The sequence below is a fragment of the Columba livia genome, chromosome 2, assembly GCF_036013475.1.
Source record: "Columba livia isolate bColLiv1 breed racing homer chromosome 2, bColLiv1.pat.W.v2, whole genome shotgun sequence".
NCBI classification, from domain to species: domain Eukaryota; kingdom Metazoa; phylum Chordata; class Aves; order Columbiformes; family Columbidae; genus Columba; species Columba livia.
Genome location: NC_088603.1, coordinates 93,643,596 through 93,670,481, shown reverse-complemented (window position 1 = coordinate 93,670,481; position 26,886 = coordinate 93,643,596). Strand labels below are relative to the sequence as shown.

The window sequence follows — 26,886 nt, the reverse complement described above, 5'->3', positions numbered from 1 at the left end:
TCTTCAGAATGGAAATAAACAGAATGTTGGGCTGCCATGCCTATTTCAGTGCTGTAAGGTATCCATTTCTACTTGACATCCAAATATTTATAACAGAGCAAGATGTTAAATTCTCTAGCATGCTGAGAATGTAACTTGGCTCATAAAATTCCTTTGCAGCAGTGAGGAGATTAGATTGCTGGAGTTCATTTCAATATAAGAAACCTAGGTCTGGCATTAGGTTGTGGGTTTTTTTCATTGAGCAGTGGCATTGTCTGAGCAGTGATTTCTATAAGCTTGAACTGTTGTGCATTCTAACTTTTTTTGGTTTTTAATTATACTTGTGAGGTTTTTTTTAATAATAAACACATGCCTGGTTCTATTGCATCTTCTGTCTTCCCAGAAAGAAATGTAATTTGTAGTGATCTTCCTTAATTGCATATACTTGGCTAATTATGTTTGTGTTTAAAAAGAATTATGTCTTCCTGGCTGCCCACTAAGTAAAATATTTTTAGTGGCAAACTTCCCTGGTCTTTCTCTGTTCTTTAAACTGCTGATTATAAACCTACCGTTTAAGAGGTTTTACTGACTTTTCTGAATCTCTGGATTTCTGATTCCCTTCAGAGAGAAAAAAATAATTGGAGTTGATTCTTTGGAGAGGCTTGTGAGTTAGTGCATGAAAGAACAAAGAGTGAAGTGTGCTGAAGTCTGTTGGCTGTCTGAATAAATAGGTAACTTCTACAAGTTTGTCTTTGGATTTTAAATCCCTAGAGCTTCTGAGGAAGGACCACCTTAGAGCTTTGTCCTCAGATTCTAAACTACCTTTGTGGTCACCGCTTCTAAGTTTCACATCTTTGAACTTCGTTTAGTGGCTGTAACTGTCAGGGTGATCAATAATGAATAGATTTATATGGAAGGTTTAGCACTTTATAAGACTTTGTGCCAGATAAGGCATGCATGTGGGATTAATCTTCTGCTGTTAAAACTTCCACAAATAGTATGTATTATTTAAGTTAAATATATGCACAAGGAAACAATCGAATGTGAATTATGTGAATGTAAACAGCATGTGATATTTATGCCATGAGAGAGGAGGGGGTTTAAGGAACTTCTAATTTTATCTGGACGTAAATAAAAGTAAATTCCCGCAGCACATGTGATGTGGTATTTCTAAAGGAATCTGCACCTTTTTGCCTTTACAGGTCCTGTTCTATACACTAAAAGCAGTGATCTATAAGGCATTGTGTAAGATGCCTGTTTTTAGAGCAACCCTTCCAGGTCTTGCCTCCCAGCCACCACATGGCTTCGCGGCCTCCTCGCTCCATTACCCAGTGCTCCAGAAACAGCTTTTGGCACAACAGGCCCTGTCCCAGGCTGTGCAGTGTGGTCCATAAGTGAATGTTTGTGTGGGGAGGGGGTTTGGAAGTGCTGTTGGTTTAAATCCATAGTGGTGTTACACTGGTGTAACCTCCCCGTGTGGGCACTTCTTTAGTGGGTGTAGAGCTGTGCAGCTGCACTGACAAGCCTTTGGGGTTAGAGGTGGAAACAAAACGTGTGGCTTGGCTGGTGGGAACAGCAGGGACTGTATAAAGTACTTCTGCTTCATATTGCATGTATATCTGCCTGGGCATAACTGCTGGTCTTAGATGCATCTATGCCAGGCGAACATTGCCAGTAGACCCTTATCAGTAAACTGTTTCAGACAGTCATATGTGTCCTATTATAAACAAGTTAAAAAAATTGGGAAGAGTTGAGTCAGGCACACATACATGCATATTTATATGGAAGGCTTCTGTTTGTATGGAAAATTCTGTTTCTACAATTGCATCTATTTAAAACCATTTCTACTCATGGAGCGTTGAAATGCAGGCATACCAGAAAGCAAAGATGTCTTTTGAAACTTTGGTAATGCCATTAGCATAAGAAAACAGAGAGTCTTTGCTGAATTCTCCTGGGATTCTCTCCTCTAGTAGCATTTGCCTCTTTCTTCTTGTTCTTCTTTTAGGTCAGCTTAGCTTATGCCGGTGTTCAGTGTTATTTCTCAAATGCAATTTAAAGTCATAGCCTAGAAACTTCTCTGGCTCTCCAACAAAATGACACCTATATCCCACCCTTATTTGTGCAGGAGAGCAATGGGCAGATCATGCAAGAGAAGCTTAATGTTACGTGTTTGATGCTGTTTTCCCTTAGAAGTGGCTGCCGCTTCAACACCCACAGCTAAGCTTTATCAGCTTCTACTTCTTCCTGTGGGGGTGCAGAACTGTAAATTATATCTTGAGTAGAATCACATAGTTTAAGCATTCTCAGCATAGGTTTTATTTCTCATTCTAGCTACTTGGTGTTTCTTCAGCTGTGTGCTTGAACCTGAGGTGCATGTAGTATTTCTGGCAGATCAGGAGAGGGAGCTGGCAGTCTAGGGGTGAAACAGAGTGTTCCTTCCATACAAATAATTACTTTTGTTTGTTTGTTTTGTTTTGTTTTTTAAATTGTGCCTCTGAGTGTAGAAATGTGATGGATGGGGTAACCTGTCTGTATCTGAAATAACAGGAGTCTGGACGAACTTCTAGAACACAAAGTTACAAGTAAGGATTTTTTTAATGAGTTTGTTCTGTGACTGATGGTAGTTTTTATCTGTGGCCTGAGGGTGCCATTTCGAAGTGTTGACAGTGCTTTTCTCTTGGAAGAGGTCTGTGTTGCCAGTAGTTCATGTAGGTGATAGGGACAATAAACAGAAACTCTCACCTTCCTCAGAGTCCGATAAAATAAAAATTTCACTGCTGATATTAATGTTGCCAATAGTAATTGCACTTATAGGACACCCGTTGCAGTACTATCTGCTGGCTCTTCATGTGGCTTTTGGAGACATTAAAGGCTCTTCAAAGACAAAACGCCCTTCAGACGACCGCTGACTTGATAGAAACGCAAACTGGCCCAGCGCAAGGGTTTCCCCACTGGGCTGGGTTAACCTTGGCCAACAGCCAGGCTCCCACCCAGCCCCTCGCTCAATCCCCTCATTAGCAGGATGGCGGAAGAAAATACGGAAAAAACAGGAACAAGAAAGCTCATGGGTCAAGATGAAGATGGGCTCAAATCCCCTCCTTCACTCCTGACTTGTACCTGCTTCCTTCCCACTGCCGTCAGCGGCCAGTGGGTCCATTGTGGAGATGGCTGGAACCAGCTGTGTCCAGTATGGGGCAGCCCCGATATCTTCCCTGAGAAAACTGAGTGGTGAATTTCTCCCTTCCAGATAATGTAAGTTTTGAGACATGATAGTTTCATGCTCCTTTTTTCACCACCAAAATGGACTTCTGAGGCTCTAGGTGTGCTACTTGAAATAGTTTTTGAAGGGCTGCACTGTAAAGCTCAGTGAAAATGTGCATATTCAAAAAAAATCAAAACTCTGTTGACCTAAAGAAAACGGGAAGAGCAACAGTAACTCCAAAGTGTCAGAAAATATTTAACATTCAAATCTGTTTTCTCATGGACCAAAAGGCATGCCATATGCAAATAAAAAGCCTCTTTTCATCATCAACTATGATCACTTTAGAATGAACCAGTTCATTGCATGCTGAAGCAACATTGTGGGTCAAGAAACCAGTTTCTGGCATAGCGCTACGCGTAGTTACTTTTGCTTTCTCTGAGAGACTGCAGATAATAAAATGTAGACATTAACACCTTGTGAATACTTTTAACTTTCCATTTAGCTATAGCTTTATTCAGCATGACTGTAGATAAAGGTAGCAGCAAACAATCATTGAAGCTTAAAGAACATTTTAAAAATAAGTACCAAGGCCTCATATTTGTTCTGAAACTGTTTTATTTTCAGGGAATACTCTTTAATTTAATTGCCTTGATTTTTGTCTTGCTTTCATATAAAGTTAGCACTGTACCGATCATTTTACAGAGGTAGTCTACTTGTTGTACTTGCCTACTTGAGGAAGAGGCACAATGTGTTTCAGAGGTGGGGAAGGAAGTGTCGGGAAGCACGGATGCACAAGCTGGCAAAGGAAACTCTGTACTCACCCTTCAAATCTCAGCTGACTTTCTTGAATCTGTTTTATGTTTTAAGTGTTGCTGTACACATGATGTTTTTCCAACAGGTTACTTGGCATGGTTTTGGGCTCTTTAGTGATCGTTCTGTATGTCAGGTACTTCCCTCTCTGCTATATTTTTCAGTATATTTTTATTATGCTGTGCTGTTCTTCCAATCTTTGATTAATCTCAATGAGTTTGTACTTTATGAATAATTTAAAATATTTTCTTCATTCCTATTACAGAGCTTGAAAAGAGCATATTATTCTTCCCTACCCTTAATTATTTTGGGTTTCTTGTTATTTGGGGTTTTTGTTTGCTTTGGTTTTGTTTCTTTGGGTTTGCTTTTTGTTGTTGTTGTTGTTAGTTCACAAGTGACCTCCTAGCAGGTAGAAAGCTTAGGCTAATACAAGAGACTTTGACAATGTCATGCTAGCATGGTAAAGGTATCATGATGTGACTAGAAGCCCAGTGCTATTTGGGTTTATGTAGCACCTGGTACCTATAAGACATGGTGATCTAGTTATTTGTTCTTGTTCAGGCTTCTCCTCTGTAATAGTTCTATAGACTTTGTACCTTCCATCCTTGCTGTCCTGTGAAAAGGAGCAGAGGTGCTACTTGTCTTTTCACAGTCATTAATCCTTAATTTCATCTACTTTAGCAGGGAGTGAACCCTGATTCTTCTTGCCAATAATTGGTGGAGATATGAGAGTTTAAATGCTCTTGAGAAATGCTGCTGTGCAACAATAATGAGGTTTACTATACTCACAGTTTGGGGATTTTTTTTTTTTGTTAATCTCTGTCTGCAAATTCTCATTGGCATCTTAGTTGCAGAAAACCAGCTTACTTGCACTGTTACGTGCCAATCTATCAGCAGAGAGAATGTACTAAAACAGTAGTGCGCTGTTTCTTTATTTGAAGTTCCCCCATCCCCTCAATGGGATGTGACACGTGAGAGTTCTTGTTTCTGCGAGTCCTAGTTTTCTCATAGACTTTGGGAGTAATTTGAAGGCAGTGGCTTCATTTGTTGGTTGGATTTTTTTCTTTTTTGCTTTGCTCATAAGCTTCTTTTGCTCAGGAAACAGTAATTTTAGTTTGAAGTATTGACAAAAAATGACGGGGAGCAGTGTGTTTTCAAGGTTATAATAAATACGTGCTAGTCTGGTGGGTTTTTTTGCTTCGTTTTTTCTGTTCTGGTCTCCTGATGATGGGCTGGGGTTTTGGTGGTGTATGTATGCATTTGGCCTTTTTTTTCCAGCATGAGGTTAAGGTGGTTTTGACTCTTGTTTTTAGCTAATTTCTCAAGGGGGATAGAATGAATTTTGTTGTCCTTCAGCTAAAAGTTCACATGCATCATCAGTTGCATTTTCTTCTGGGCATGTTCAGGAATGCTGCTTGTTTCTATGGTCCGTATTACATTTAAACATAATTTGCATGCAGCATCAGGCTCTGAAGCAATGATGCTTTTGCTGCCATGACAGGGTGAGAAGCTTAATGGTTATTTCATCAGTGTCACATTTTCAAGTGAGCCTGGAGCCAGAACTGAAAACTGGAAAATGGTTGACTGGTAAGAAAATAACATAACTTCACATAGCTTGAGCAAGTTAGGCAGCCTCATGGAAGTATGATGTGTTAAGAAATAACTTGCTTTCCTTTAGTCTTAACAGTGAATTTATTGTATATTGACAGAAAGCAATATTTGCATAATTACAAGCACAAAAATGCAGCTCTCTACATTGTTATTAATCTGTTCAGCAGATCCTTTGGGAGGAGGGTGGGATGGGCACCCAGGTCATGGCTGGTTTGCAGAGAGCAGCCTGCCCTGTGCAGAGTGTCACTTCTGGATGATGGCAGCATGGCAACTGGAATTTGAAAAACTGTTGCCATCTTTGACAGTACCACCTGTAGCAGCTGGATAGCACAGTTTTCAGTGCAGCTTTTGGAAGCCCAGCTGTGGCCTCAAATGTGTACTTGGCTGAAGCTGTTAGATATTATAGCAATTGTGCTCTACCATATCATATGCAGCTCTTTTTAATTAAGAGCAAGCTCTGACATGTCTCCAAGAGTCATGATCCAAAGGATGACTTCACTGTAGTCACATACCCCCCCCAGTGATCAAGCTTAGAGGGTGCAGAGGTGGTTGTCCAACCCTCTTCCCAAAGAACCTAATGAACAGATTTGTAAAAAAGTAGAAAGAGTTGCATTTTTTTGTATTTAAAATTGTGCAAATATTGCTTTCTTTTGGTACAGAAGAATGTGTTTGAAAAACTGAGGCCTTGAATGTTAAGAAAGCAAGTTAAAGGACAGATGATAATGGGCACCAGGAGTCAAGGCTAATTAGAAGGCAAGATGGCTTTATGCATGTTTTAACCTGTACTGTGTCTGAAATGCTGGAAAACAACATTGCCAGTGGCTGCTAAAAGGCAAAGCAAGCTCTCACTACCAAGCGACATGGCCAGCAGATAAATTGTAGATTTGAAAAAGGAGTTATTAATAGGTCCATTTTAAGAGGACCAAGAAGAACATACTGAGCTACTCTGTTCCAGGAGCTGCCAATGAGAGGAAATGCTCATGCCTTTGGAGTAGAGCAGTATCTGGCCTGCAGAGCAGAGGATTGATAACTGCAAATGCTCCTTCACTAATTTACTAGAAGCTAAAACCTGCTATCTGTGACCATGAGATCATAGAAGCTCACTTTGCAAAAATATTTGATGTATTGCAGAATACATAATCCTGTGCTTTCTTTAGAAAAAAACACCTAAATGTGCCTTTTCTGCTCATTTTTCCTACTACTTGCTATTCACTTTGGGACACATTACAGTTAATTGGCTTTTACCTTTTTCTTGGCAGTAGCTTTTTTCCTTTTCTTTTGTTATCATTTTGTCAGCTTGGAGGCTATTCCATGTACTCTGGCCTATTTGACAGGCAGTTTTCCCAAGCACAACTTCAGCTCTTTCTGAAATCTGTAAATAGTTTGCAATGCTGTAGTCCGAGCTCTCTACTATGACTCAATGATTTCAGCCACTCCACTTGGGTTCACATAATGCACTGTGCTTGGTTGCTACGTGCTGCACTTCAGTTTGGCCAAGTTGCGCACAGAGCTCTCCAGCTTTGCTGTGTGTGCTCGGAGAGTGATCGATGGCATTCTTGCACTGTATCTGCACCGAACTGGGATTTTTCTGGCTTCTGTGTCTGCTTTTGCTGCCCTTTGGCAGAACCTTTCAAACAATCCTGGAAGAGCTAAAATCAACACTGATCAGCCTGTTTGGACAGAGCCAGGTGGCTGATGAATTCATCCTTCATGCCCACCAAAAGCATGTTAAACACCTCTTGCTTATTCACATGTCAAGTCTGGAAGAGTTTCTAATTAGATAAGTTAATCTTTGTTTTGTCAGGTTTTAGCTGACAAGAATTTCCATAGATTCCCTGAGACTGGAAGTCTTTGGCAGCTAAAAATTCAGCCTACTTGAAATGTGGGCCATGCAGCTGTCACTGTGGCTCTACAAGGTGGTTTATACCTGTGCCCATTTGAGTTCATGTAGGAGGACTCATCAATAAGTCCTCATTAAATGTATGAATTTTCTTTAATGTCATGATTCATGGTCCTGAAGAAAATATGATGAGGGGTTATTTGAGAAGTACTGCAAGGAATGGAGGAAGCTGGAATGACATGGGCTGACTGATGTGAGAAACATCTTATTTTCTCTTTCAGTAGTTGCCCATTATCATGAAGCTTCCAAACCTGCAAGTGCAATTCAGTCTTTCTATGTTTCTTCAAGGACGAAGAGACAAAAGAGAACACAAGTGACTGCCTCGTGGTAGTTCAGTTTTACCTTGGGTTGCAGCTGTAGTTTTGTTTGTAAGCTGGACACCTGAAATGCCTCCCCCCCATTTTTGCCTGGGAGGTTTCATAGTGATCACACAAGTTCTCTTGAGTTTCAAGGAACACTCCAGCAGAAACTGTCAGTGGTTTAATTGTTGAATTTTTTAAAATAAGCAAACAAAAACTCCAAAAAACAAACAAGGTTTTGCAGCTTTCCCTACATCACTGTTCCAAAATATAGTAATTTTCTTAACAACAAAGTAGTAACTGTATGTAGCAGTATGTGTATGTTGTTTGTTGCCATATACTCCCTTTTTTGAGGTGAAGTTATGCAGGTCTTTTACATCTGACAGTTCTGAACCATCTGTCTAGCAAGATGGGGCTGTAAAATATTCCTAGTTTAAGGTTGGGATTTTTTTTAAATGTATCTTCCAAAAATATGCACAAGTTGAGGGTCTGTAGAGAAAGTGTGATTAGTTAAATTCCAGCAGATTGGATATACTTTGATTTTTTTTTTTTCTTGTATGAAATCAGTTTCATGTTCTTTCTGTGGTACCAGGTTTTGACCAAAGAAGCATTTTTTTCTTACCTTTTGTGTTATCAAGAAGGAGGAGAGGAAGAAAAGACCATGTAAATCGGAAGTTTCTCGTAATACGAACATTTTTTCAGTTGGAGACCACTTTTATGCATGTGGCATATATATTTCGAGAGGAAAAAACCTTATATTTTGCCTATACCACCCATTTCATTTGATGCACAAGTACCAATTTAGCAGTCCACAATCTTAACTCCCTAGATTATCAGATAGTGAAGAGGCAGAAGGAAGGAGAGCAGCTTGTCCTTTTCTGTTAAAAGAGGAAAAGGGTTAGTCACCTTTATCTCCCCCTTTAGTGTAACATCTCAAAGAACATTTTTTTTGTGAGCGATTTGTTGGCTGCAACAGCTTTACAGTCTAAATGGTATGAGTTGCTGGGAAAGCTCACTTAGTGACAAGTTAAATGTTATAATCTCCTGTAAGTTGTGTATGTAATACTGCGTTTTATGGTCTGGCCGTGCAGTGCAGAGCTGTTCTCTGTATAACATGCATGTTGAACATTAACTACTGTTTGGGTACAGAAGGTGGAGTGTGCTCTCTTGTTGCTATTGGGTGTGTGGCAGTAGAAGATAAACACGCTGGGAGTTAATGCCACAAAACAAGCAACCAGGAATAAGAGTGATCATAGGGCATCAAATCTGCCTCTTTTCTTCTAGTTTTATGAATTCCCGATGTCTTGCTCTTTCTTTTTTATTGCTTTGGAGTGTTTTCTCCTCCCTCATTTGAGCAGGATCAGTTTAACTTCTGTTGTGCTTTGGTGTGGCTTCTTTTAAAAAGCACTGAATTTACTGCCTATGAGAAAATATGTTCTGGATACTTTTTGGCAAACATTGTTTGGTTTATAGCACTTACTGTACATCCAAAGATGATGGTTTCTTAGCAATGTACTGCTTTAAGAAGCTGCTGTATTCTCATCTTCTTTCAATAGCATGTTGAAATTTGATTAAGAAAATGTGTTATTCACCTCTTGCCTTCCCCCCTGTAAAATAATAAAACAGTATCTTATGATGATAATTTCATGCTTAAGTTTTTGTGCAGCTTGTTTTATTGGAGCTCCTCATTCTGTTCTTGAAATTTGATAAGATTCAATTTCTGTGTTTCTGCTGCTTTGTTAGCAAAACAAAAAAACAAAACCCTACAAAACACACACCAACAAAACTCAACTTAGGGAAAATTTGCTACCTACACCTAAGCTTGCTCCATCTTCTTGGAAAAGTAGAGCTGAAACTCTTCATCTCGTCTCTTGTTGGAGAAGACAGGTTTTAGACATATTGGAATCCTGGACAGGATTTCTGGCTGTTGCAATTGATGCCGCTTTTATGAGGACAGCCAAACTAAAGGAACTGAATGCAATTTAGCTTTTCTTCACCTGAAATAATTAATTTTTGCTACAATTTGGGACGAAGCGGCGATGTTTAATATGTTAGAACTTTAAAAAAAAATCCTCAAGGATGGATGAGGGACAGCAGGCACAAAGGTGGTTCCAGATCTGTACTTCCCTATGTAAAATACACTTGTAATTTCAGTCTCTTACTGAGATTTATGATCATCTCGTGTGTAGGCAAGGCATTTTTTTTTTCCTCAAGAAGTTGAAAACTTCCTTCCCTAAATCACACAACAGGGTTTGCATGAAAAATTGGTTTGTTATTCCCTCTTCCTCCTACCCATATGTAACCTCCAAGCTTTGCTGCTTCTAGTGTTTGAAATTGAAGTACTGGGTATCTAAATTCTTGGCTTAATCTCCAAATGGGTGCACAGGCCAATGCAGCCTAGCTTTAAGATAAGCTAACTTTTCTACTAGTATCTGTAGCCCATGATTTGGATTAGTTTTGTTTCCATGCCTATGTGTTTCAGATGGCATGCCAAGTAGGATTTGTATTTTTTTTTTTTTTTTTGCCTTTATTTGCTTCACCAGTCAAAGGCTTTAAATATGATTGCAGTTAGCAACTTTATTGAAAGATTCCTATCAAATCCCATCCATTTTCCTTGCAGTGCTCTTCAAGTGTAGCACAGCACTGCATGACTGCAGTTGATCTGTGATAACAGCCCGCAGATTTCAGGCAGCGTGTCAAGCGAGCTTTTACTGGAGAATTTGGCTTCCTGGGGCTCAAAAAGTTGGCTCTGTGACTTAGGACACTTAAGGACATAAACCTTTCCTTTCTCTCCTACATTTTGAATTACAGAGAACTTTGAAAGTTTTTCTTTGAGGATGAAGTCTGATGCTGTTGGAATAGCTGCAGGCAGGAACAACATTTTACTGTATCTTTCTTGAAGAAAACAAAAAGAAAAGCCAATACAATTATTTAGAATGAATAGAATTACTATTTAGAGATTTTTCCCATTTTTGATCTCCTCTCTACCATTTGAACTTAAAAAGAAACTCACCCAAACAAACAAACCCACACCCACCCAAAAAAAAAAAAACACTTTCTTTTCTGTTACAGAAAAATGCAAAGGGACAGGAGTTGTTTGACCAAATTGTCTATCATTTGGACCTTGTGGAAACTGATTACTTCGGCCTACAATTCATGGATGCTTCCCAGGTTACAGTAAGTATAACTTGAGTTAATGTTTATGTTCTGCAGTAGTTCGTGTTGCCTATTATAAATGTATTACTGGTACAGTTTCATGGAGAGATGTAGGCACCTTGTTTCCCCAAAAATAGGACAGTGTCTCATACAAATTTTGCTCCAAAAGATGCTTCCTTTTTATATGTCTAGCTGCCTGGACACTATTTAAATTGACTTTTTAATGAACTGTAACTAGGGCTTATTTTTGGAGTAGAGCTTATATTTCGAGCATCCTCAAAAATCCTGAAAAATCATGCTACCGGGGTAGGTCTTATTTTCAGGGAAACAGGGCATTAGGGGATATACTGCTGAAATAATTGATATCATGTTTAGTTCCTGCACATAAAGCCAGGTCCTTTAAATTAGTTATGTCATTTTTTTATGATGTGCACATGACTTGATCACACATGAGTGAAAATACAACAGTTGTGGGCAAAGAAAAATGCGCTTTATGTTTAATAAGCTCGTGGTATTAAAAATGGGCTAAATCTCTTGCGAGTAGGGGTTTCTTGTAACTCCTATCTTTGCTGTTCCATGAACAGATTGTGTTGCAACAGAGAAGAGTTTTCATTCTCTATTCAGTGACCCCCACAGTTGAAAAAAACAAACAAACATACCAAAAAAACCAACACAGATGTAGATTTACAGAAGCAGGTAGATAGATATTTTAGTAACATAGGCTTAAAAGACTGCAACTTTGTGGTTAAAGTGTAAAAGTGTATTGCTGTGTATTTAATAATTACCTTTGTTCACCTTGCATGTTGAGGTATCAGTATGACAGCAGTTTGGGTTGTAGGTAGAGAATGTACAGACTTGGAATACCATTCAAGTGTTTGCTTTTAGATTATCTGGTCAGTTCATGTCATTTCCATAAAGCAACAGAAGTCATGTATTCTGTGCTATTAATAAAAAAATGGGAAAATGTAGCCATAATATTGACATCTTGTGAAAAGTAGGTTCTCACTATCATCTCAGAATTCTCAAATTCTCAGCTTTATTGTCTAGCAGCATGGGTCAATGTAATTAGGTCAGATCAGTGTTTTATCAGCTGCACTGTGATCTATATTTTACCCATGAATTCAAACAAGCAGGAAGCCTGTCCAGATATTGTAATGACTTGATGCTGAGAAAGAGAATCTATGCTTTTGGGGAGGACAAAACTGGTATTATCCATTTAAAGGTTATCCTAGTGTTCCAGTTAATTTAAGAGTATGTGATTATCACTGGAAAATTGTTTGAATGAGGTATGTTCATAATGGGTTTGGGGGTTTTAGGAAGTTCAGTGTGTGTTCCTCATAAAATTTATATTACATAAATTGTGTGTCCTTTTATGATGGATCTGGTGATAAGGACACAGTTAATAGAGCAGAGACTGCTCATAGTAGGAAAAAAAAGAGATTATATTGTCACTGATTGGGAACTTGATAGCTAGGAATACTTACCTAGCAAGGAGGTCTGTAATGTTTTGGAAAACGGGAAGCAGAAAGAGAGAGTGAAACAGCATTTCGTAGGAAGATATAGGGCAGAACAGAAGCAGAAGACCTGGCTGAGCAAGCAGAGCACACTCATTTTCAAACTATATTTGAGATCCCTGTGGGCCCCTTCCAACTCAGGGCATTCTATGATTGTATAATTGAAGGGCTCTTTTGAATGGTAAGGAAGATGGAGACATGAGCCAAGTACATTTTCCATAGATAATAGCTCTGTCCCTGGTGTTGGGGCAAAAGGTGCCTACACATGCCCATGTTTTAGCTTTGTTTGTATGCTATTTATTTACTCTGTATTGAGGGGGAAGAGGGGGAAGCAAATCATGGCATCTACAGTTACAAGAGGGATAAGGGCAATGAACAGCTCTGCAGGCCCTAAAAAAGCCAACATTGCTTGCAGCGCTTTGGTAGTAGGGTTATGGTTTCCTGGATTAAGAGGAGTGTTAAGGGCAGAGTTCTTCACCTTCCCTGGAGTTCAAGGCTGAAAACTCTCATTTGGATGGGTTTTTGTCTGGCTCAAGCTGGGCCGAGAGTAGAGCTTAGAGAGCTTCAAGGCACCAACTTTTCTCTTCCCCAGCACTCTGTGTAAAATGGTTCCATGCTTTAGCAGCTTTCCTTGGTCTGTTTTGAACTTGTGATCCACTCATTTAATTTGCATATCAATTAGTGCATAGCCTACATGTGCTTCTGCTTAGTGCCAGCCCAGCCACACAGTGACAGTTGCAGAGCTGGGAGATTAAAGTTGTGTAAACTCCATGAGGCTCTAAGCCTTTGTCTTTGTTAAGGGCCTAACATCTTTAAGCCACCATTTTAATGAGAGAACACAGAATAGTCTTTGAATAGTAGAGATTGCTTCTGTGTGCTCCAAGACCAGCAGCTTTTTGCCAGCGAGTCGGGACAGACCGTGTCGATAGCTGTGACTTAAAAAAGGAAATCATGGTTAGACCTTATCTGCTTTGTAATGAGGAAAAAACCAAAACAAAACACAAAACCAACAAACAAACAAAACAACCCCCCCCCACAAACACGCAAAAAACACCTTTGTTTGAACAGCTTATTTTTAGTATACTCCCAGAAATAATTTTGCAAACAACTTTAATGTTGTGAAAGGCAGGATGTCAGCAGTAAGACAGTAAATACTGTGAAGTCTGTTTGGTGAACTCTGCATCAGTTTTTATTTTGTGCTGTTTGAAGATATCAGTGAATAAAAGGATGTAGACAATTGACTAGTAGTTTATTCAAAAGCAAAGTTTTGGGTACTGATGTACTTCAAGTTACCTGCTCTTAACTCCAGAAGTAGTAATATTTGGGGGAGAGGGGTTGTTAACTATTGTTTTGTTGTAAGTATTGTTAGTGTGTGGAAGAACTTGACCTAGTGGAAAACCTTTATTCATAAGTCAGGTTTAAAAAATGGCACAGATACATTGACTGCTGATGTTCAGCACCTTGACTGATCACAATTTACAGGTTATAGTGAGGAATAAATCTGCATTTTACTATGGTTGCATTATAGTAGCTTTGGTCCAACTCTTTTTTCTATCAATTTGGTATAAAAACTCCTGAGACTTAGTGCTCTGCAGCTGTCCTAGTGGTGGGTCTTTCATTGTTCTCATCCTTTTAAAAATTTCTATTTTGCTGTATGTTTAATAGTATGCATAACATAGTAGTACAGTGGGCCATGCATGTAATTTATAAATAAATACGCATATATTGGAAACGTGTGCCCAAAAACTTCTTTACTTTTTGCTTTATTGAGAAAGGTTGGAGACCACTGCTCTAGGGCAGCTCTAGTGAGTCTGGGAACATTCTAAGGCCCTTCAAATATTTCCATTGTTTTGTAATAAAAACTGTGCTCTGCTTTTCTGTTCCTCCTCTTTGCGGCAGGGCAGGAAAAGAGAAAGAGAAGGAAAGAAGGAGTTAAGGAAGGAAATGAGAATCAAAGAAAGAATTTCTTCTTCAGCTAATTGTTACAGGACTTCAACAGGGAAGTGGTGCTTGGGCTGCTGGAAAACTGTCACTCTTATGTAGGAGGTCTCTGCAACGGTTGAGGAAATGTAAACCTTACTGGGTTTTTCATTACCGTTACTATGGTGTGTGTGTTCTAGCAAAGTGGGAAGCCTTGAAAGGCTTAGTTGAGTTTGGAAGTATCAATAATGAAATGTTGTGAGACCATACTGTTGAAGTTGAGTTGCCATGAGGAAGTATCTTATTGATCTTTGCAGAAACTGGTTGTGTGCAACATATTCTATAGTTGGTTTGGGTACTTGACATTTACTTTAACTTGCAGGTAGCTAATGTTTATTCATCTTCTGTCCAGGCTTGTCCTTTCTTTGTCTCTTATTCCAGAATATCATAAGAAAAAGGGCTTCTGTGTTTTACAGCTCCTTTTGAGCTGCAACGTATTGTAGGATTCTCTCAGGATATATAATAGGTCTGTCCATTTCTACAGTTGCATTCTTTCTTCTAGTTGTCTATCCTGTAATAGAAAAACATAGATACCTTCCCAGCTGCCCCTCTTTCATGGGAATTCAGAATGGAGGGATTGCCCATGTTGATTGGCTTGGAATTTGCTTCTATTTCTCTCATTATTATGTGTTTGATCACAAGTATAGAGTAACTGAGTGGGAAGATTTAAGATAAATCTTAAAATTATTTTTTTTTTTTTTGCTTTTTGCAAATGAGCTGTTATAATCCTTGAAGTGTGAAGTGTGAAACTTTAGTTGGGAATGCATACATCTTATTCAGTGATCCTCTAAGGTGGGGGTATCAAACTCATTTTCTCTGGGGGCCACACCAGCCTCGTGGTTGCCTTCAAAGGGCCAAGCGTAATTGCACAAGTAGTTACATGTAGGAGTAGTTACATCTATACAGTCCTAAAATTACACTCAGCCCTTTGAAGGCAACCACGAGGCTGATGTGACCCCCAGTGAAAATGAGTTCAACACCTCTGCTCTGAGTCTTTTAAGTCCTTTATGTCTGATCTCTAATGTCACAAAAACGCCTTGGCTTGAAGAAGGTCAGTATGGAACAGCCTTTCCCAGATGGGTAGATATATTGCACTCTGCAGCCAGTTGAGCCATTTTGAGGGTGTGTGTGTGCACCAAACATATGTGACACATTAGGAGGCACTGGATTTATGGCATGTGCACAAGACCTTTGTGCAAGGACAGCCCATGGCCATGGCTACAATGGGGGCCAGAGTTCCCTGGGGCGAAGAGAGTCAGGACTGAACTGCAGCGAGCTGTCATCCTTGCAAGCTCCCTTTTCATCTGAAATTTTTTAATATTGACCAATTCCTAAATTGGGTTTTGATCCCTTTACTGTGAGAGGTAAGAAGACAGTGGAGGGAGGAGTTGGAGAAGGGTGTGTAGAAACTACAACAGGCTTTTGTGAAAGCAGTATTCCAAGAATAAAGATAAAAAGGGAATAAAAGGGGTAACAACTATGTCGTCCAGACTGGGCTTAACCAGGATCCAAACACTGAGATCCTCACCTATATGGGAGGTGGTAGCTTTGTGGCCAGGTATTTCTGGGAGGGTCAGTATCATGTGTGCTTCATGACATAAGTTTTCAACAATGCAGTGTGAGGGTGGGGCGTTAAGCAAGTTGGACTACAAGGAATAATACCAGAATACCTTTGTTTTCTCCACACATCATGAACTAGACTCCTTGATGTTTCCACAGGTATTAGGTCAGGGCCTTGGAGGGACTTAATGCTTCATGACTACTTCTGCTGCATCTGAATTTTCTTTTTAAGGGCTCATTGTTATTCAAATCAAGAGTTTTTTCAACTGTTTGCTTTTGATATTACTGCTGTGACTTCTTAAGGCTGTGAGGGATGTGGAAAAATGATCAGCTCAAACCAGTTAATCAGCCTTATAGTGTGATATCTGGGAGTATTTTACTTCTGTACTGCTTAATACTGTAACAACAAGTGCTCATTAGGCAAAACAAAATAGGGATAAGCCTTATTTTTCAATACACTGAATGTTGGGAGTAAGGGAGCCTGGTAAATATTTTGATAATGCAAAAGGTTTCCTTTTCTACTTCTGGTAGAAACATCCCATTTCCCTAGGAATAAAGTGTACAATTCAGCTGTGACTCTGTTTCCACTCCCTTAATCTCTCTCATTCCTCTGGATGGTGACCTCTTTGGTACTGTGGTTGTTGCAGGATGTGTGTTTGTGGATTGTAGCCCAAAGCAACAAATACCAGTTGCAGTTGGTAGCTCCCAAGACCTGTGCAGGCAACAATATCCTGAAGTACTCAGTGCTTCAGTTACTGGTAGTGACAGTGGTATGAACTGGACAAGGGCAATGTGACTGACTCCACAGCGATGTGCAACACCTGATGAATGACTACGTCCAGCTGTGGCTGTCCAAGGCTATATTGTAATCTCTGAACACTTGGTGAGAGACTCCAAAACACTAAGAATTCCCAGAGTATCTTCCAGTAGTACTTACTGTTTCCAGGGAGGCTGAAGACAATTTCCCTGGCACAGACTTCAGAAGCAGCTGTACAGGGCAGGTGGCTGTAGTACTGTTTATCAGTTATGCTTCCCCACCTCTCTTTTAAGTGTAGAGAAGTCTCCAATCTATCCAGGACAGCAAACAGTTTCTACTGTTTTCTTTTGTCTTTGTACAGGACTGGAACGTAAGCTGGAGTTATTTCCTTAGTTTTCTTCCACAGATTTAGTTGGGTTTGTCACCTGTTTGTTACAAATCCTTTCAGTTTATTTTTTGAGTGTTTGGACAAAAGTTTCAAAACTAGAGGTAACTTGCTGTCACTGTTTGATTGCAGGGTGACAATAAACTGTGGCAGATGCTTTATTAACTCCATCTCCCCACCAGGCCTTCCCCCGCTCCCGACTTCCCACTTAGGAGAGGCGATAGGAGGAAACGAGAGACAGACTTGCAAGTAGGAAAAAAGTTAAAAATGTTTTACTGATGCTACTAATTAAATAGAGAAAATAATACAAAATCGATCTTGAATTCCCTAGCAAAGCTCAGCACTGCTCCAGCAACTGCAGGACAGGGACCCAGAAGTCCTGGGTTGGACTCTGCAGCAAACAAGAACAGGATTCAAGGATGCAGGGTCTGTGACTGGGCCTCAGATCACAGGGATGGCAGGCAGAGTCTTCCCCAGATGCTGGCTATAGTCAAAGAGAGAGCGAGACCCTTGTGATCACCCACTTTTATATGGTGTTATGATGTGGATGGGATGGAATACTTAGTTGGTCAGTTTTAGTCACCTGTTCGGTTTGCTCCTCCTTGCTTACGGGACGTGCATCCTTATCAGAGACCTTGCATACCATTGCTGTGTCTACCAAAACATGTATCTAACTTCAGAAAAGTGCAATTACTAAGAAGGACTTAGCTGAAAGAAAAATTCACTAAAAGGGAAGCTGTCTTGTTTTTAACAAAACCAGGACACTTGCTTTTTATTGCTAGATTTTATCTGGAGTGGTATCAGCTTTAATTATCTGTATAATAAATATAATGAGAATTATGCTACACAAGATAAGGTATTTTTATATAATTTTGTGGGTTACTTTTTTTTTTTATTGCACCCCCCTCTCTGGGATATGAAGTTTCACTGCCAAGAAGAGAAATGGAGTGATCTTGTATGTACTATTGTTTTGTATGTTAGTGACTGTCTGCGTTCAATTTCAATTATAAGTTCTGCTGCTGTCACCTCAGTTCTGCGAAGCAAAATATTCATTGGGCTGAAGTAGGTTATCACATGTATATGGATTAAGATAATGGTCTTGAAGGATGTCCATGTAGCGCTCCATTTTTCATGTATAGTCTAACCGGACTGCAGATAAACCACATCATGTGTCAGGATGATTCTGAGATGGCTCTGTGCATAGTCAGGCTGGGACAGGCAAGACTTTCATGAGTGCCACAGAATATGAGTTTGGAGGTCCCAGTTAAGGCTGGTAAGGTCCATGAAGACCTATTGGTGCCCTCAAGACACTGGAGTTAGCTTTTATGGCTTTGTACTTCCCAAGATCCCAATCCAGAACTTGTTTACCACAGCTCCATTTGCCCTTCTGCCACAGGACTGCGTTGCTTGCACTGTCCAACTGCTTCTAAGTTGTGGGAGAGAGCTGCCTTTCTTCATGAGGCAGGAGACAACGTAACATGAGAACTGGTAGCACACAGAATAATGCTGGTAGAAAGGGACTGCTTGAGGCCAGCTGGTCCAGTGCCTTGTTCAGAGCAGAGACAACCTAGAAAACCAGTGTAACTTCACACTTTGGCCAGGTTGCTCCTGACACCTTTGACAGTGCTGACATGGCACAGTACCACTGTGCCTGGGCTCCATTCAACAAGATGGTGCCACCAGTATTCAAGGAGGGTCTAAAACAAGATTAATCCACGGAGCTTGAAACTCTTGTAATTATAAGATCCTGCCAGTATGTTACAAAAAACTGGTCTCATCTGAGCCCAAACACAAACTCCTTACCTCATTAATCCCAACTTGGTCTATTGATGTGAAGGCTATCTGAGCAGAAGGTGCATTTCTTGTTTTTTGTTTTCTTCAAGTCAAGTAGGTGAGATTGAATAACAGCATCCTGAAGGATCCCTCTAAAACTTGTCTGTCCAAGCTCCTGCTCAGAGCAGCCCCAATTGGATCTGGTTTCTCAAGGCTTTGTTCAGTCATGTTTGGATACCTTTAAGGATGATGGCTCCACAGTCCCTCTGGGCACCCATGCTTTGTCTGAGTAGCCTTGTGGTGACAATCTTTTCTTTTTGTCTAGTTCAGATTTCTCCTGGGTCTGGTGCCACTTGTCCTTCTGCCACAGAGCACCTCTGAAAAGAGTCAGTCTTCATCTTCTCTACAGCCTCCCCACAGGCAGCTGAAGTTACCAGTCAGGTCCACCCCTGAGCCTTCATTCTTGACACAGACCAGAGGCAGCTCCCTCAGCCTGCCCTTATATGCCCCAGCTTTTCACCAATCCAAAGACCCTCTGTTGGGCCCACACCACACTTATCAGTGGGTTTTCTGGAATGGGCAGACCAGGAAGGGACACAGCAGTCCAGATGCAGTCACCAAAGGGCCAAATAAGAGAGGAGGGTTTTTTTTTTTTGGTTTATTGGGATTTTTCATTGCTGTTTGTTGCCCACTCTTGAGAAGGACTCCCAATGAAGCAGCTAGAAGGGCCCTTAAGGATAAAATCCAGCACTTCTTCCTGGCAGAACTGCTTCTCCAAATATATTGTGTTTTCCTGTCAAAGTTTTGGTAGCGGGGAGGCTGTAGGGCTTGCTTCTGACAGAAGATGCCAGAAACTGTCCCCATGTTGGACAGAGACAGTTCCAGCCAGCTCCAAGACAAACCTGCTGCTGGCTAAAGCTGAGCACATCAGCAATGTTGGTAATGCATCTATGATAACATATTTAAGGAGGGGTAAAAACTGCTGAAAGAGCAGCTGAAAGGAGTGAGAATATGTGAGAGAAACAAGTCTGCAGACACCAAGATCAGTGGAGAAGGAGAAGGAGGGGGAGGAGTGCTCCAGGTACCAAAGCAGAAATTCTCCTGAAGCCCATGCAGGAGACCATGGTGAATGGGGTTGTTCCCCTGCAGCCCATGGTGGTCCACAGTGAAGCAGATACCTATGTGCAGCTGATGGAGGACCCCACATCAGAGCCAGTGGATGTGCCTAAAGGAGGCTGTGACCCTGTGGGAAGCCCATGCTGGACCAGGTTATCTGGCAGGACCTGTGACCCTGTGGAGAGAGGAGCCCATGCTGGAGCAGGTTATCTGTCAGGAACTGTGACCCCTGTGAGGGTCCCACACTGGAGCAGTCTGTTCCTGAAGGACTGCACCCTATGGAAGGGGACCCACAGTGGAGCAGTTAATGAAGGACTGCCGTCTGTGGGAACAACTCACGTTGAAGGAGATTGTGTAGGACTGTCTTCTGTGGGAGGGACCCCATGCTGGAGCAGGAGAAGAGTGCGAGGAGGAAGGAGAAGCAGAGACAGCATGTGATGAACTGACCACAACCCCCATTCACTGTCCTCCTGTGGCGCTGGTGAGAGGAGGAGGAAGAGAAGATGGGAATGAAGTAAAGCCTGACAAAAAAGGAGGAATGAGGACAGGTGTTATGTTTTGTTCTTATTTCTCATTATCCTACTTAAATTTGATTGGTAATAAGTTACATTAATTTCCCTGAGTTGAGTCTGTTTTACCTGTGAGAGTACTTACAGAGTGATCTGGCTGTCGTTATCTCAACTCACGAGCCTGTTGCCATATTTACTCCCCCTGTCCAGTTGAGGAGGGTGGCTTTGATGCACACCTGGCAGCCAGCCATGGTCAATCTACCGCACCAAAGCAAAAGCTGTCCCTCTTAACTTCTGTTGCTGTTTGTTGTACACTGCCATGGAGGGTCTGGCTTCATCTTTGTGGTGGCTTAACCCAAGATGGCAACTAAGCACTACACAGCTGCTTATTCACTCCCATTTGGTGGGAGGAGGGGGAATCAGAAGGGTGAAAGTGAGAAAACTCATAGGGCAAGATAAAAACAGTTTAATAGGTAAAGCAAAAGCCACACATATGAGCAAAGCACTACAACAAATTAATTCACTGCTTCCCATGGGCAGGCAGGTGTTCAGCCATCTCCAGGACAGTCGGACTCCATCACATGTGATGGTTACTTGGGAAGACAAACACCATCAGTCCAGACGTCCTCCCGCTTCCTCCTTCTTCCCTCAGCTTTATATACTGAGCATAACATCATATGGTATGGAATATCCCTTTTATCCTTTGGGGTCATCTGTCCTGGCTGTGTATCCTCCCAGCCTTTCATGCACCCTCAGCCTCTAATCACTGGTGGGGTGCTGTGAAGCGGAAAAGACCTCGACTCTGTGTAAGAGCTGCTGAACGATAGCTAGTGCATCCCTATATTATCAGCAGTTTCCAGCACGAATCCAAAGCATAGCCCCATACTAGCTACTATGAAGAAAATTGAATCCATCCCAGCCAAAACCAGCACATTCTCCACCCCTTATTCCATACCATTTTCATCATGCTTGGGTCCCACGCTATCTATTACATCCTCAATAACCACCATTGCTCTCCCTATCCTTTGATATATTACACAGATACCATTCTCTTTATCTATGGGTCACCCTTGTAAAACGTCCAGAAAATGGCCACTGAGTTAATTTAGTCCATGGTTTTGGGCTCTGTCTGTTATGGTGGTCACTCAGGACAAGAGAGGTGGTGTGTTGCCTGGATTTGCTGGGCACCAAAGTCAGCTCAAGCTGGGTCACTGCTGCACTTAACTGCTTCTTGTAAAGCTTGTTCTCCATTGGTTCAGGTGGTTACTGCAATAGTACTTGCTGTAATGTGAAACTCAAAGCCCAAGTTACAACAGCTTAAAGGTATTTCCATCACAGTCTCCAGTGCTGTTCCCTTTGGACCAGACTACAGGGTTTAATATTGCAATGAATTCCTTCCCTTGCCTCTCTCCAACTTGGACTTATCCACAGACTGCAGTCCCTTAGGGGTGTACCTGCTCCAAATGGAGCTGTATCTATGAGCCACAGTGTCTCCAGGGGTATATCTGCTGCAGCAGAGACTTGTTCACAGCCACAGTTGCTTTGAGGCTTGCCTTTTCCATCATGGCCTTCTCCACGAGCCACAATGCCTTCAGAGATATACCCACTCCAGTGTGGCCTTAACCACAACCACAGTCTTTTCAGAAGTAAACCTGGTCCAACATAGTACATACTCTGTTATGGACTTATCCATAGCTACACACTTTGAGGTACTCCAGCATGAACTTATCCAGAGCCACAGGTGCTTTGAAGAGTGCCTTCTCCAGAGTGGACTTAGCCTTGGGTCACAATCTCTTCAGAGGTATACCTGCTACTGCATAGATGTAACCACAGCCACAGATACTTGGAGATGTACTTGCTCTGGTGTGGGCTTGTCCATGGCCACAGATGGTTTGGGGTGTACTGCTCCTGCATGGACTCATCCACAGGTCATAGTCCCTTTGAATAGGATTCAAACAGGAGTTCTAGCCTTTTCAGTACAGCAGCACAAAACCAGCAGCAATGCCCTGGCCATCTGCCAGCCCAGGTGCATCACCATTGCTGTTATATTCCCAGGCACAGCAGAGGAAGATAATAAGCAGTAAAGCAAGCAGTGGAAGCAAAAAGCAGTCACTAATGAGCACAGACTCTAATATACAGTGAGGCAAGCAAGCCCCATGGAAAGTACAGAAGCCTGTGAATTAATAGCTAAATGGCAATGACAGCTATAATTCCATCTAACACATTCCAATCAAAACTGTTACTATCTTGAACCCCTTGAGACCCATGTTTGGTTCCAAAAAGGATTGTTGTGGTTTAGCCCCAGCCAGCAACTAAACCCCACAGAGCTGCTCACTCTCTCCCCTGCAATGGGATGGGGAGAGAATTGGAAGGGTAAAAGTGAGAAAACTTCTTATAGGTTGAGATAAGAACAGTTTAATAGGTAGAGCAAAAGCCATGCACACAGTCAAAGAAAAACAAGGAATTTATTTGCCGTTTCCCATGGGTGGGTAGATATTCAGACAGGTTCCATCACACATAAAAGTTACTTGGGAAGACAAACACCATCATTCCAAATGTCCCCCCTTCCTTCTTCTTCCTCCAGCTTTATATGCTGAGCATGATATCATATGGTGTGGAATATCCCTTTGGTCAGCTTGTGTCATCTGTCCTGTCTGTGTCTCCTTCCAGCCTCTTGTGCACCCTAGGCCTCTATTCACCAGCTGGGGTACTATGAGAAGCAGAAAAGCCCTTGACTCTGTGTAAGCCCTGCTCAGCAATAACTAACACATCCCTGTATTATCAGTTTCTAGCACAAATCCAAAATATATCCACATACTGACTACTATGAAGAAAATTAAGTCTATCCCAGCCAAAACCAGCACAATCTTCAGTCACCCCTTTGGTAGGTTTCTTATCCTCACACTGAAACCACCCACTCTCCAGGCCCCAAGTACCTTGGTAACCCTCTGAGAGTCTCCTCCTGTCACCCCAGCACAGCAGCCCAATGGAAGGCATGCACTCTCCTTTCCCTTGGGGATCAGCCTGTGGGTTAGGAGTACTGTAATTGTCCATGTTGATCTCACAGAATCATTATTTAAATTTTTTATCCAGGCAATTTGGGAATGTCTTTCTGTGTCCCAGCTCTCTCTCCGCAGTTTGGAGTCGTGAGTAACCCTATGGAGGTGCACTGTGTCCCATCTTCCTGCTTCCTATTGAAAATACTAACCACTGTCACCCCTGGTGTTCATTAAATCTTGAATTGTGTCTGAGCGATTTATCTAAAAGCAGTTTTTCTTTACATCTGCATTTTGAAGAGGAACATAACTCTCTAGGATTGATCAAATAAACTTATATGAGTATAAAGAACCATCTTCTCATTGTTTTAAGCTGTAAGCTCTTGGGAGCTTATACCATTTCCAAGTATATGCTTGTGCAGTCCCTGAGTTTCTACATGACCCTAATTCTCATTTGGTTTTCTGTTACTACTGTAATAATATTTAAAAGGTGACCTTCAGAAGGAAAGAGGAAGGGGCCTTTTCTCCTCTGTTACTTTTTAACTTTATATGTGTAGAGAAGTCCCCGAATTGTGGTTTGGTGGATAGGGTTTTTATGGACTTGTTTTTAGTGATTTGCTTCCTCCCATGTGTTACATATGTTTTTATCTTCTCTGCTTTACAAGGCCATGTGGCTTACAGCAGACAACCTGATAGGATTCAGGTGCCTAAGAAATCAGACAGTGAGAAGGCAGTTGAAGGGATAATTGACTTCTGGTTTTAAAGGTGTTATCTTTTGTTTAGCACACCTTTTCTGAACCTGAGCATTTAGCATGGTTCTCCCTCCTGCACCTCCAGGTAAGGCTTGAGAAAGCACTTAAGCAGTATTTTTCAGAGAGAAAATAAAACTTCCAGTAAGAATTAATTTTCTCATACTGATAGTTAAATATATAAGTAGGCATAAGGGAAAACATTCTGTTCAAAACATTTTTCATGCCTTTTAAACTAGCAAAATAAGCCAACCAAAAACGGTCAAATGCAATTTTTTTCCTTTTCAGGTCACCTTTGAGGGCTGTATAAATCAAGACAAGGATTTTTACTTCTTTTAGGAAGCAAGTGGAGAGGTGGTGGAATTTGCAAAGCTCAGGTGTGTGGTGGGCTTGTGTCAACCTGTGGTACCCCCTCCTTTCAGTCTTCAGTTGGCAGTCACTGTGGTCCTCACACGGACTGCTCCAGTAGCTATAGTTTACCTGCCATGTCTTGATGCAAATACATCTTTCCTTTGCTGCATGACTATTTTGAAAAAATATTGGTTGCTACTGCTTACAGAATGTGGAGGTATTTATTTTTTCTTCTTCAGTTAGATCAAAAGGGGAGCATGTTGAGATGAATATGTGCTTCCAGTATATTAACAATTTTTTTTAATTATTTTTTTTTTTAATGGTGGTTTTTTTCATATGTAATTGACTGGTGTGCGTTTTCAACACATGAATCCCAGCCAGTGACTACTGGTTTATGTCAGTTAAGACCACAGAAAACATGGTTCATTTGGCAAAACAAAGAAGTTAAACAGGAATACTTTGGAGATCATCCAGCATTTGAACTTCTGGTTTACCTGACAGAATTAGAGAGACTCCATGGCTCTCTGCAGCTTCCTGAGGAGGGAAAGCAAGAGAGGGAGGTGCTGATCTCTACTCGGTGGTATCCAGTGACAGGACACACAGGAATGGTTCAAAGCTACGCCAGGGGAGGTTTAGACTGGACATGAGGAAGCATTTCTTTACCAAGAGGGTGGTCAAACACTGGAACCGGCTTCCTAGAGAAGTGGTCAATGCCCTAAGTCTGGCAGTGTTTGAGGCCTTTGGAGAATGCCCTTGATAACTTGAAGTGGCCAGGCAGTTGGACTAGATGATAGTTGTATGTGCCTTCCAAATGAACTATTCTGTTATTTTCTAAAGTAATCATAGAGTCTTGATTATCTGCAGTTCAACCAGGTTTGGCTTTTTTTTCTTCCCTTACTGTGGGCAAAGTAACTTAGACACTGTCTTCTTATCATAACACAGTCCTAAACCAATTAATCCCTTTCCTCGTTGCTCTGCATTGATACTTTGTAGTCCAGAGTAGATATGGGAAATGCAGCATTGTACAGTTGAAATGACCGTGGTCAGCCTCAATTCTACACTGTGAGATCCATAGTTAAGTTTCTTTGATGAGTTTGGATCCTGGAATGACATGCAGTTGTTTAACCAGACTGCAAGATAGGCAGAGCTGCAGTCATAGGTGCTGAGAGAGCAAAAGTCCCCTCTGGTTTTATTCAGCTTCATAGTGAGACTTCAGAATTGATTGCTTTTGTTTTAGTGTTCTTGAGTCAGCAAGTAGTATTTAGCGAAGCACAAACCTTTTTTTGGCTTTAGCTAGAATGCTATGAAATCTTCAACTCAATTTTTGGAGGCTTTCTTCTGGCTCTCTGACAAGTGTTTTTGATGTCATTTTCTACACCGTGGAGGTGTTCAACATAACTTCCTACACTTCCAAGGTGTTCAAGGCTTCAGAGTTCTCACTTGCAGCCTTCATTGCCCCATGAGACAAGACTAGCTTTTCTTGACACACGTATTTTGTACCTGCTTGCAACAACTGGCCAGACAATTTAGGTGAATAGGAAGAAGAGGATGGCAGAATTTTTTGAGCTCAGAGGGACGTTTGGGAAGCTGGTATGATTTCCAGTGTGAAGAAGCTCTCCCACATTATCTGAAGTGTTGAAATTCAGCCTGATTTTCATAGAAGTTGCACAAAACACAAAATATCTGACTTTTAAATTTATGTTAGCTCACAAATCTTCATGAAAACTGACAGGCATGGGAACTCCAGGCCAATAACGCTGTCAGTCCATGTCCTAGCCCTGTAGTTATATTTTGTGTGATCTGTGTGGTGACCACATCACATACAGCCATGATGTGCAATGTGGGATGGAGATACAATGGCAGCTCATTCTTGCTTATGAAGAGAGGTGAGTTTAATGCTTGCTGTGTTTTATCTCCTGGAGGAGTCTACCTCAGGCTGCTTGGATACCGAGAATGAATGAGTTTCCTATCTAGGCTATAGTCTTATTTAATGGTCTCCACAAGTAGTTCCTAGAGTCTCCTTACTTATTCTAAACCTTCTTTGAAGTATTTACACTTCTAAATAATCAGTTTGAAACTTGCTGTTACTCATGTTTTAATACATCTGGAACACCATGCGCCAAGATCCAAACTATCAGCTGTTATTTCATTGGGAATTGCTATAGTTCAGGTTGTGCAGTACTTATTTCTGAATATGTTATTAACACAAGCTACAGATTAAAAGTTACTGGAGGATTTT

The 26,886-nt window shown here is 41.2% G+C and overlaps 1 protein-coding gene across 10 annotated transcripts in view; it reads left to right on the top strand.

Moving 5' to 3' along the window:
• The window catches only part of EPB41L4B (erythrocyte membrane protein band 4.1 like 4B), a 186,624-nt gene that overhangs the window by 44,759 nt on the left and 114,979 nt on the right, over positions 1–26,886 (top strand). For all 10 annotated transcript variants that reach the window (XM_065052831.1, XM_065052830.1, XM_065052829.1 and 7 more), the window contains one exon: positions 10,874–10,978. In XM_065052831.1, coding sequence (XP_064908903.1) covers positions 10,874–10,978 — 105 coding nt within the window. The remainder of the gene's footprint in view (positions 1–10,873; positions 10,979–26,886) is intronic.